The sequence below is a fragment of the Lepisosteus platostomus genome, chromosome 1 (genome assembly GCF_059453375.1).
Source record: "Lepisosteus platostomus isolate fLepPlt1 chromosome 1, fLepPlt1.hap1, whole genome shotgun sequence".
NCBI classification, from domain to species: domain Eukaryota; kingdom Metazoa; phylum Chordata; class Actinopteri; order Semionotiformes; family Lepisosteidae; genus Lepisosteus; species Lepisosteus platostomus.
This window is the reverse complement of record NC_142611.1, coordinates 22,035,227-22,048,307: the sequence shown is the minus strand read 5'-3', so window position 1 is coordinate 22,048,307 and position 13,081 is coordinate 22,035,227. Positions and strand designations below refer to the sequence as shown.

The 13,081-nt window shown below is 35.7% G+C and overlaps 1 protein-coding gene across 6 annotated transcripts in view; it reads left to right on the top strand.

Moving 5' to 3' along the window:
- Positions 1-13,081, top strand: part of atp10d (ATPase phospholipid transporting 10D) — a 66,306-nt gene that overhangs the window by 30,266 nt on the left and 22,959 nt on the right. For all 6 annotated transcript variants that reach the window (XM_088627330.1, XM_088627322.1, XM_088627307.1 and 3 more), the window contains 7 exons: positions 2,658-2,862; positions 4,626-4,711; positions 6,440-6,546; positions 8,325-8,456; positions 10,040-10,152; positions 10,644-10,896; positions 12,782-13,008. In XM_088627330.1, the coding sequence (XP_088483456.1) occupies positions 2,658-2,862; positions 4,626-4,711; positions 6,440-6,546; positions 8,325-8,456; positions 10,040-10,152; positions 10,644-10,896; positions 12,782-13,008 (1,123 nt within the window). The remainder of the gene's footprint in view (positions 1-2,657; positions 2,863-4,625; positions 4,712-6,439; positions 6,547-8,324; positions 8,457-10,039; positions 10,153-10,643; positions 10,897-12,781; positions 13,009-13,081) is intronic.

Genomic DNA, 13,081 nt, shown 5'->3' with positions numbered 1-13,081 from the left:
TTACCTATCCTTCACAAACAAGGGGATCAATATTTCCTCTGAGATATGGTTGGTGGAATCAAACAAAATGGAAAAAAAGAATGCTGGGTTAGATTATGTAACTTTTTTACCCATAGATTTTAGAGAACAAAGTTTAGTTCTTTTTCTGCTCATACCAGTTTGTTAAGTGCTGAATGTGGAATCAAGAGATATGCAGTAAATGTAAAACTTTGAAGCCTGAAAACTAGCAAACAATTAAACAAAACAAAAATTCCAGGTACAGCATATAAGTGTAGTTATACAGTATATACGACTAATCTTGATCTTTGACTAATCAAATCTTTTACCTTTAAAATGTATCTGACTTATAATGGGTAACATGGGTCTAAATATGAAAACCTTAACCACATTCTTTAGGTGTGGTTTTATTGTCTTTTGGCTCAAATTCTCAAGTCCTGTTGTTCTTCTACAGTTTATTACCCATTGATTGTACTCACTGTTGATTCTTGTCCAGCATGTTTGCACACTGTCAGTTCTTCCTCCTACTCTTGAGTGAGGACTTTTTTGTGACTACAGTATTATGAGACAATGTATATCATAGTTACTAGGGACGTATATACACTCTTGATAAACAAGCACTTTACTAACAAGTACTTGCTAAAACAATCCATCCATACACATAAATATTTTTTATTATATAAGTTTACTCCATCTGCTAAAAAGACCTCCAGGCTGTAGTTCATTGCTCTATTTTTTATTTTTCGCTCCTCTCATCTGTTGCCTAAACTGTCTTTACAGGAAATGTAAGATAATTATACTTATGATGTAGAATAATGTTGATTCACAAGTTTTAAATCATGTAAATTTTATTTCTCCATATACAATAATTGCTTCATAATGCATGTAAACATAATGTCTTGCATTAAATAGATTTGTTGGTTGATATAACATATACTTGGCAATTTATCATGCCAAGCTATTCAAATACATCAGATATATACCTAACCTCAACAGGTTTATGTCCAGTTACAAGCACCTGGAACAAAACAGAGACTTGTACATGTATTTTAATAGGAATTTAAATGTTCATTTAATGAATTTTCTACTACAAACATAAATTTTGGAAATAATTGGGCTCGTATAGCGAGGGATAAATTTGCTATAAAACATATTGTTGAATATAATTCATGGGACATGCCTGAAAACTGCACAGTATTTCACTGGATGTAGCTGAAATTAGCTAACCAGTGGCACTTAATAATAAATGCTGTTTAAATTAAGTGCTGGTGATCCCTAATGTTGTCATGAATTTGAATGGATTTGTCACAGGGGCTTAACCAGCAAGATGTTTGTCCTGATCGCAAGTTGAACTTTGTGCTCCAAGTTTTCAAATTTTGAGCCTGGATAGCAAGCCCATGGTATCTGAGTTTCTCCAAAGAGGTGCACAATTGCCTCAGTGCCACTTGAGGGTAGGGTTGAACTTAGTTGGCCAGGGAGTTTGTGGCCAAGTTAATAGTAACTCTTGTGACTTCCAAGTAGCTTTCAAGCTTTTGGCCATGTCAGTCAGGTACACACCACTCTTCCAGAATGAATGAATGGTGTCTGTATTTTTCTAGTTCCTTTTGTGCTGTGATCTGAAGTGTAGATACACAAATCAATCCCTGCTTGGTGAAATTATATAAAATATAATGATTCTAAAATAAAAGTTGATTTATAGTACAGGTTTAAACCCTGTGGTCTAGACATGACTATTTTCAGTCTAGGGTACCTGGTTGCTTATTGGCTAAGCTTGAGATGCAAAGAGTTCCTCTGCCTAGTGCACATTAGAGATACTTGTGATTTTGTGGATGGCACTTTACTCTTTGCTGGTTTAGGCACTGGTAACTGAAACATGAAAAATAGTGGGCATCTCTGACATAAGTACATATTTGGATTAAAGTCCTCATGGTCCTGAATGCTGTCCTGCTGCTGCGATAGCTACAGCAGTAAAACTGATCAACGCAGGCTTACTTGAGGGGGAGGTGAACAAACATTAATTGCTTATTCAGATTTTTATCAAATATTTTAATAAAAATGACCTTCCTAGCTTTTGTGAATGAACATGTTTATTTAATTTTTTCAGTTGTTATATGTTTATACTGTATATGTACAGTAGGTGGCATTAAGAGTTGCTCTAGGCCTCTCACGTTTTACTCACATTATCATTCCTGCTTGTAAGTTTTCCAGAGCTCTTGTTATAATCTTGCACTGTGATAAAAATAATCACAACTGGTGGTAAAGATGATGAGAAACTCAGACTTGTTGGGCACATTTGTAAGATTCAGTTACTGTGTTCACCTATTTTATTTAATTCAGGTGTTACTGTATGATGTGAAACATTAAGTTTGGACTGTTATCCTGTAGACATATATGGGATTAAAATGCATTTTAAAATAGGCTAAAATTTGTGTTTCCTAATTAGTAATCTAATTTAATCATTGTTAGGTTTCAATATTTTTTATGTAAAAATGTGGAATTTAACATTTAAATTCAAGTTACCAAAGGTACAGTATTTCTTTGTATTTACATTCTGAAAATAATGAGGAACAACTTCTATAATTGTTGGGATCATTTCCAAATTCTTGTTACTCTTTTTAGTTATTAGAGTTAGTCAAATCTTCAAACTTTTCTCATTTCAGAAAACATAAAAAATACATTGATCAGTGTTGGAAGGATGTTCGTGTTGGAGACTTTGTTCGCCTTTCCTGTAATGAAATAATTCCTGCAGACATGGTGCTTCTGTACTCTTCTGACCCTGATGGCATCTGTCACATAGAGACCGCAAATTTGGATGGAGAGACAAACCTAAAACAAAGGCAGGTTGTCAAGGGGTTTTTGGAACAGGTAAATGTGGAACCACTTTTAATAACACATCATGAAGTGGATGAACTTTAAGTTTTGAAACATTACACAAAAAAAGCAAATTTGTATAATAAGGGTGAAAATAATAGGGTATTTAGATCTAAACCCTACTAGGACCTTCATTTCTGTTGCAATAGTACAGTGGTTCTCAAACTTTTTTGACCAAGTACCACCCCTAATCCAAACAAAGCATCCAAGTAACACCTACAAGTCATCATCTCATAGGAACCCTAGAAATTCTCTATGACCAACATGAGTGTGCATGCACACACTCACACATACATATAATAAATATTATAATAATAAACTTTATTTGATATAGCGCCTTTAAATCTGGCTTCTCAAAGCGCTTTACAGAAAAAAACAGTAACAACAACAAATAAAAATAATAAAAAAGCAGAGAGGGGGTGAGCCTGTTTAGTCGAGCAAAGCAGATGTGAATTAATTTTTCGAGCCTTGATGCAATTCACAACAGAGTCTAATAGATTTTAAATCGTCTGGCATTTTCTTGATGGCAAAGGTCTCGCGGTGAATGTTGCAATGCGTCCATTAATTTCTGGAGCAACCTCTCTAATTTGTGCAACTACACCACTATGTCAGCTTGTCATCGCTCTAGCACCGTCTGTACAAACTCTGACGCATTTTATCCAGTCGATGCCATTCTCTTCGATAAATCCATTCAGAAGCTGAAATATGTGCTCTCCTGTTGTTCCTGTTGGTAGCGGCTTACATAACAGAAAGTCCTCATGGGATGTACCCTCAAACTCGTATCTAACATAAACGAGTGAATTGGCCAAATTGACTACAGACTCAGCTAATTGCAGTGAAAAACATCTGCTCATCTTAACGCGCTCTATCACCGTACTTTTGATATCATTTCAATAATTCTATGAATGACCGTGTCTTTCAGGGGGGCAGCAGGTCGAGCTGTTTAGCAGCTTTTTCTCCACACATAACACGTGTCAGCTCTTTTGCCAACGGTAAATAAGATTCTTCAAAAATAGTGTGGGGCTTACCTGCTTTAGCATTTCAGAAGCTTGCATTTTTCCCCGTTTCTGTTTTTATTTCTGTATTTATTTTAAGTTTTTATTTCATGCGCATGGGAGTGAAACACAGAGACACTCTGTGTATTTTTCTCAAATTAACTTAGAACAGTTCTTAAATATTTTTCTGTTATCTATCACGCTTTCCTGTGCTCACAAGATTACAAGCGTTAGTAGCTCGTATTTCTATGCATTCCTGTGTTTACAACATTGGCATTGTTCCAAAATCACGCACATTCTCCTACCTCCCTATTTGCTGGAGACAGTTTTTTTTAATACAATTGGTCACTTCGTCTGTAGCACGCATTCCTATAGAGTGGTATAGAATTACAGAGTATCTCGTGTCCACTGAAGTATTAGCGCGCACTGTATCGCAGTACGTAGGCTGCGTATTCGACACATGTTAAAATAGAAAATATGAAAACCGTCCCGGTTTTTCAGCACACAACACAGTTCTATGGGTCATATGGCGTACCAGCTGGCGGCGCTCTGCGTACCACTGCTGGTACGCGTACCACAGTTTGAGAACCACTGCAATAGTACATCAAAAAGGGAACCTCTGTATCTTATAGGTTCACTGAGATCCTGACTGGCAAAAATATTTTAATTAAATGATTGAGGATGTTTCGGAGCTTTTAGTGAACAGTGCTATTGTACTTTTACATGCAGAACATAGTGTGATGACACTCTTTTCTGTTAAAGGGCTGTGAATTTAATCCAGAAACATTTAACAGTCGTATTGAGTGCGAAGGTCCCAACAATGACCTAAATCGCTTTAGAGGGTTCATGTAAGTAATAAGTTTGCTTTATTTCTGAAAACGTTGTTTTTTAAAGTATTTTTTGCTCCTATTTTGTCAAGTATTTAAAAGAATGCAGAATACATATTGAAACATTTTATCTGTCAATCAGAAGACTCAGAATATTTTGCAATAAAGGTATTTGTATCAATTAATTTCCATAATTTTAGTTGATTGCCTGTATGTTGTCAGTACTTCAGAATAGGGTTGGGCGATATATCAAAAAATTGTCGATACCCACGTTAAGAATCTCTCACCGACTTAATTTTGCTTATGCCCGTATGTTCGGTAAAAGCTTTCCCTACTGTGGGCTTTCATGAGCAGTCCTCTTAAAAAAACTACAACACCCAGTCGTTATATCTGGTCACATGCTCCTGCCTCATCCAATCTCCGTTCTTCATTCAAAACACAATCGTGCTGGGCATGAGACAACACGAGCGCTTATGCTGAACCCCAGTCAGGCAGGGATGACTCAAATACAAATTAAGATGAGTTGGTATCTAAAAAAGATGCAGTGTCGATCGTTTGGTCATTTTTTGGCTTCAGCAAACAGGATACTGAACAAAGAGAAGTCAGATGTAAACTGTCGAAAACCAAATGTAACACGAGCAACTTGTTTTATTGCCTGAAACACAACCATGTCGTGGAATGCAAAGAGTGCATGGCCACAAAAAAAAGAGAGAGACTGACAAGCGCACTCATGGCTGAAGTGATTCCTCCAAACAGCTGTCTCTAACACAAGCATTTACTAATGCCACTCAAGATGCAAAAGATTTGCGCAGATGGAACGAGATAACGAATGCCATTACATACTGCACAGCGAAGGACATAGTTCCCATAGCTACAGTGGAACAGTGGTTTCAAAAGACTCGTTCAAACCCATGACAAGAGATACGTTGTGTCCTCGAGAAAATATTTTTCTCAAACAGCGCTGCCCAATTTATAAGATGTAAGACACTTAGATTTAGTTTGAATTTGAAAAATATTCAAAGTTCTATATTTTTCATGAATGTACATATTGTGCAATATGTTAAAATGTTCATTAAAAGTTATTCTGTTTGTGTTCCCATGAATTATGTCTTTAAATTATTGTCCTTAAGTCATTGAGATAAGATGAGGTGTGTGCAACTTTAATAGTTTCACATATTTAAAACATGATCCTTCATGTAATCATTTAATTTCAAGGGTTTAAAAAAAATATTGTTAATTTATAATTATTGTGATATTGATTTGAGGTCATATCGCTCAGCCCTACTTCAGAATTTCCCTTTTGTTTTTTCCTAACACTCCTAACAATATTAAGAATGCATTCTAAATTCAGAGATTTGTTCATTTTCCATATTTGTCAATATTTCATTCGCCATGATTAACTTTATTAGTGCAGTTTTAACTTAGTTGTCTGTAAAGTTGTACAAGGCAGCAGGAGTCAGGGAAGTGTATAAAAGCTTGATGAACACCAAATGTTCTAAAGATTAGAACTTTCATTAGTCTATGTTTTTATACTACTTTCATTAAATATTTGTTAAGGGTAAGTTTACATTCAAGTTAATAAATATTTAATGAAACCACTAGCAATTCTTATGCACTGTACCTAAAATAATAAGCAGAATATCTTTATTTGCAGTTAATTAAAAGTAAGTCAAGTAGTTTTTTTTTACTTTATTATAATGAGATGAAATATAATTTGTCCAAAATTTGGCTTGTTTTTAATGTTTTTAGGGAGCATCCCAATCAGACACGAGTGGGTTTACATAAGGAAAATCTTTTGCTTAGGAGTTGCACTATTCGAAATACAGAAACTGTAGTTGGCATTGTTGTTTATGCTGGTAAGTATAATTCCATTTATGTAATACTGTGCTGCCATACACACATAGGTGCAAGCAAGTGGACTGTGGCAACACTGGCATACTCACCAATCTGCCAGCCCTGAACATTTTATGCATTTATGCATCCATTCATTCAAATGGACAGAACTTCTAGCTTTTATAGTTCTTTCCCTCTCAGGAAAGTCTGTCCTGCTGCGTGTCATTGTTCTCTCTGTGTTTCACTAATATAATCATACATTGGAGTGATCTACCCAACTCCTCGGTGTCACCCAGTCACTCTCTTTACTAACTACTGAATTTCTTGTTTTTTTTATTTCAATTCTTCATAATTTTCCCTAACAACTGATCTTCACCCTTCACTGTTCTCACTTCTAGCTTTACTAGCTGATCCTGTTTGGATGCGATGCGGCCTAACCAACCACACTAGCACTCCTAACACCAGCTTGTTGTTATCTCTTTCTTGAAGACTGCATACCTGTCTGCTATTGATTACAGCTAGAGTACTCGGCACTCCCGCTGGGCTACTAGACTTCTCTCTTTCTCCTGTGGGGTTGCCCTACTTGTCCAGGTGCAATCGCCTCCCGTCAGCCCTGGTACAGCAGGATAACCCTGTTCTCCAACAGTGCACTTCAACCTTGTTGGGCCTGGCAAACAAAATTTACACCCTAGGAATGTAAGAGCTTTTGAGCCTGTCCGGCAAGCATCTACTTTCCCTTACCTTCAGGCTTGTTGTGATAGCCTTCACTGCTTCCCTCACCTTCAATAGGTTGTTGGGACCCCTTTCTACATATCACTCAGTCTCCCTGTCCAGCAACCGTGGTGTCCCTCAGTATAGCCTAAACTGTATTTTTCAAAGCCCTCTCATTTGCTGAGTCTCCTGGACCTATTAGCCAGCTCAACCTATTGCTATTGAGAACTCCCTCTGGAGCTCTCACATTCCTCGCTGTTCTCAAGCACATTCCAGTTAATCTAAGGGAGTGGCCAGTTCCACATAGATCCTATTCTATATGCTCATCTCACTCATATACAATTTCATGCCCTCTGTATGTCAGTTATTCAATTAGCCAAGTTGTGTTGTGTGGTTCATTTTAACCTGTCTATTCTCATTATTGGGTGGCTTTCTTCCGAAGCCACCTCTCACTTCTTCACGATATTGCTGAAAATGCATATAACATAAAATCTTAAAGTTTAATGCATGTAAACATAAAGTGAAACACACAATCTCAGTCTTTTACTGCAATCAGTTATCTACATACAATTATGTAACATTTTAAATGAAAAGCACACAATTCTTTTTACTGATAAGAGAAAATAGTAATTATATCATGAAATTAAAGAATATAGTATTAAGTTATTTTTTTTCTTAAAAAGAAACAGTATGCTTTTTAAAAATATTCTTCATAGAAAGTTTCAAAAAGCAATCCTAATCAAGTAAGTTCAGTTAACTGCTAAATGTTTTAATTAGTTTGGAGTTGTGAAAACTCACAATAATAATTAAAAAGTTTCTAAGGGATCTAGTTGCTGTGTTTACATACTTTGTGATATATAGAGTCCAGCTAGGGACTGATTGTAAGTTTCTCAGCGTAAATGCATGAAAAATTAAAATCTACCCCACATTTCAATAATCAAGAATTACATTTTATTAAAACAAAGAAGATGCCAAAAATGTGATGTGTCAATTGCAAGACATTCATCAAAGTAGTCATATTAATTTGGAAAACGTGAGTTTTAGGAATCGTAGCTGATATTCACAGGAGGTGTTCATTTTTATTTTTAAGGGCATGAGACCAAAGCAATGAAGAATAACAGCGGCCCTCGGTATAAACGGAGCAGACTGGAGAGAAGACTGAATGTTGATGTCCTTTGGAGCGTTGTTCTGCTTTTCCTAATGTGCCTCACTGGAGCTATAGGTATGCTAAACCACCTAGTGATCATTGAGATAAGGGTATGCTGAGTTTAGCCTTAATTGCTGTAATTTTGTGTCAGTTTTGGGGAAAATATGGCTCCATATGGATATAGTTTGGGAAAATGTGAGGTAGGTCTATCAGTAAAATCAAAAGTGTAATCGGTAATTAAATTAATTTGTCAGAATTTGTTCAAGAAAGTAAAAAAAAATTAATAACTTTTGAGTCTGAAGTGACAGGTCAGAAAATAATGCCTCATTTTAGAGCATGAGAGGCACTTTTTTCTTTGCTGTATCAGGAACTTACTGTATATTTGGACATCTTGTTTTTCATTTAGATAATTGTTGACTTTTGAGTTGGCCTGAAGTCAAATTCATTTTGAACAATACAGTAAGATAAATACAAGATATAATGACTTCAGGATTTTTGTTCGTAAATGCCTAAGAAAGCAATAGCTTCCAGTTGTTTATATCCTGTAAGTCAGTTGTTTGGTTGCTAGTATCTCATTGATCCAAACTTCTTATCTATGTGTTTTCTGAAAGAATCTAAGCAACATAACCTCATAGCTTGTTCCAGACTCCAATAAATATTTTTATAAATGATTGCCTCCAGTTCATTTTCAATGGCACTGATGTAATATCTGTGATGTTAAACAGATAACAGTACCAATATGCATTCTGCAATACTTATGCCATATTTATGCGATGTTAAATCAATATGCTGTAGCTCACACTTTTCAAGTATTTTTCTAGAGGGTATTTTTAGGGTCCTTGTGGTGAGGATACTGTATGTACCCTAACATTTTTTAACAATGTATTTTAGTTTCAGCTGTCCAATGCAAAATACCACTCCATCTGTCCGTCCATCCATTCATCCATCCATCTTTTAGCTGCTTTATCCAATTCAGGGTCTTGAGAGAGTTGGACTCTATTCTGGCAAACAATAGGTACAAGCCAGGATATGCCCTGGACAGGATGTCCAGTCTATCACATGGGCATATGCACAGACACGCACACACTTGCACCTAGGGACAACTTAAGTTGAGTACCACCACTTTACAACTGAAATACAAAGGTTTTGTAACAAGATAATTAATTGATTGTACATGCAGAACAACAATTGCTAGAAGACATTCGATTGTCTACTTTTTTCCTTATGCAGTCTCCAGAGTGGAACAGAATGCAAAGTTACAGGGTGTGTCCTGAACTTTCATACCTTTATCTGTAGAGAAAGATATTCAGATTTTACACCAGGTCGAGTAGGACTTAATTATCCTGGGCATATTGTGTAACAGATAAACATGATTCTTTATTATCACATATTCACAACATGGAAACAAATTCAGTTTGAGGTAGAGGTTACTACGATGTTTTAAGAATGGTTAGCCCTTTGGCTGAATTGGAACGTGCTCTCAGAATACAGCTGATAAAATCTCTGAGCCTGCTCAAATTTGGAAAGCAAGGTGGATTGCAAATCGCATTCTTTTGACAGTATTGCAAAAGGGGTACTTTGTTTTAGAAAACAGATGTAGAGATTATGTAAATCAAGTTATTTTTTCTGTTTTAATTACTGCTTTTATTGTCATTAAGGTCATGGGATCTGGCTTAGTAGATTCAAGGATCCCCCATTTATTATTCCTGATGACACACCCCCTGTCCTGGCTGGATTCTACATGTTTTGGACAATGATAATTGTTCTACAGGTAAAATTTCAGGTTAAGGTTAAGCATAAGAAAAGCTGTGCTCTATTTCAGCTGAATTTCACTGTTGATATCACTTGTCAGCATTACACTATTTCGCTTGTACAATGTTACAAAGTATTTGCTTCTGAATTAGTGCAGGTAACAATATTCATTTTGTTGTACTAGTGAAACTAGCATATTTCTGCATGTAAAAATATGACAGGCTTTTGGCAAAATCATTATGCCATTTACATGTAACGTTGAAAAGGCTAACATTATTAGGAAACTAAGTCAAATTAGGCTGTCAAATGAATGAATGGATATTCATGAATGTGATATTATTTTGAGACTTCAGTCAGGGAGACTTTATGTTTTTATATGGAAGTAAATAGAAACTAGGTACTGTGAAACAGAGACTTATTTTCATACTTCTATCTGAGTTCATTCAGGTGTGGCCATTATTGTTTATTTCTGTCAATTGCTTCTTTGTTTCTCATTGTCTTATACTACAGGTGCTGATTCCAATTTCCCTCTATGTGTCCATCGAAATTGTCAAGCTTGGGCAGATCTATTTCATTCAGAATGATATTGACTTCTATAATGAAAAGCAAGACTCAACCATTCAGTGCCGAGCTCTAAATATAACCGAGGACCTTGGTCAGATTCAGTATGTCTTCTCTGACAAAACAGGAACTCTTACTGAGAATAAAATGGTGTTTTGTCGCTGCAGCATAGCAGGTGTGGAGTATCCCCATGATGAAAATGGTAGGTTCATTGTCCTCATAGATTAGCAAAAGTCTATTATTGAATTTACATATTTAACCTAAGAAAACTCTGAGCTTTTAAGTTACCATACCCTCATTGTCATGTTTTTTTTCACAGTCATGATCTCTAAGAACTTCACAATAAATCCTTAGGTGAATCAATAGTGTGCATTAATCAGGTATCATAATCTGGATTTAAACTTTGACCATAACTGTACAGTTGCTAACTCCCCTTATACTGGACCTTCAGTGTCAGAAGTGTGGACAGGGAATTGATTTAATGTCTCATTTGAAAAGGGCACCTTATGCACTTCAGTGAAACTAGAAGCCACCCACAACGCTTCCAGCAATAACCTTCTTTTGAGACTTTTTATCCATGTACTGACTAGCCCATATTTAGTTTCTAAGAATACTTGGTTTCTTATAGAAGTGAATTGCTGCCACCAAGAAAAAAAAATCCAGTTATCTCGTAATTATGAATTAACAGATTATCTCTGAATTACGAGTTGGCAATGATCATGTGTGTGTATGAGCAACCTTTTACAATGTTGCAATGACAGTACCTACAAGCTATCGATATGTTAGCTGGCACTGTGGGTTTAGTGTTCCTGACAATGTACATGCCGTGAAATGTGCTTTCTCCTCAGGTTTATTCAGAATGAAATGTTACAGTTTGTACCTCATGTAAACAGTTTTAGAGAAGAAGGACCATCTCCAATTCCTGATGTTTCAGCATTTTTTAATCCTAACATCCTCTTCTTTAACCTATTCATTACCACTAAAGCAGCAATCCCTTGACCATGGTAAATTTGTGGGGTGTCTGTTATAACTGTATTGCAAACCTTTCAACTTATTTATTGAATATACTGTATTTAATGATTTTGGATTTTTTAAAATAAAACATACAACATAAAGCCTCCATGTTTATATACTACTTTTTATTTGTTTGTTTGAATGGGATGGTGACACAAGCCAGTGAAACTGAATTGTAAAAGTTTACTGCCAGTCCTGGAATATACAGTAGCTGTGTTACTAGAGGTACAACCACTTATATTCCAAAAGGTGTAGTGATCAGTGATCATTAAACTCAAGCCTTAAGGACTTCATTTTAAACACTGCCTGCAGTAAAATGTTCCTTACCAACATAGTTTATAAGGTAACCATTATTTTGGAATTTCCATGCTCCCATCTGCTGGCCCACCACCTCACTGTAGGAAACAATTTTACTTTTATATCTTCTGTTCAAGTACTCATCATTTTCATAACCTTATCTTTAAAGATATAATAAAAACAGGTTTCAAAAAGCTGGCAATAAGTAATAATAATTGTTCTAAAACACATTTCCAAGCAATTTTTAATGTGCTCCAGATTTTAACTTATATGTTTTGTCTATGCAGATCACCTTATCTAATTGGTTTTTAAAAATATTTTTAAATAAGATTTATTTTTGTCACAGGCCTCTAAAGTCTATTAAATGAAAATAAGAAAAGTCTTACATCTGATAAATTTAACATCTTTAACATAAAATTTAACATCATATAACATGATAAATTTTATCTAAAATTCTATATTTTAAAATGCTATAGTTCTGTGTTTTTTGTAGATCAAATTTGTACAAATACTATAAAAATGTAAAAATGCCTAAGAGAATTGGGAAATTATGAGAGAATGACAGTGACAAATTGCCAAACTGTGTTAAAGATGAAGTCGATGTGTGGATGAAGTCCTTTACTTAATTTATTAAAATATATTTAAGAAATGCCTTATTTCACAAATTCCACGATTTTCTCTGCTGGAGTGCTCTTTTGAAACATTTTAAATTGAAATTGCTTTTACATAAGACAGTGGCATTTATACACTCAAAAACATTTGTTTTCTCTCTACAGCAAAAAGACTGGAGTTATATCAGGACCAGGATTTGGATGATGAGGCATACCAGAGTGTGAGGGCAAAATCCAAATCCAAATCCAGCCTGAAGTCCCGTAGCTGCAAGTCATTAAACTGCAACCGGAGCACCACCTCTCTCCACACTCTTGCCTCCAGCAGCTTTGACCTCGCAGAGGAGGAGGGGGACACACACAGCCCTCGCCATACTGCTTTCAGCAGCCGGATGGTAAGCCAGCTTTCATCTCGCTTAAATCCCTGTAGGGGGTGCAGATGTCATTATAGTAGATGTCAAGTGCCTT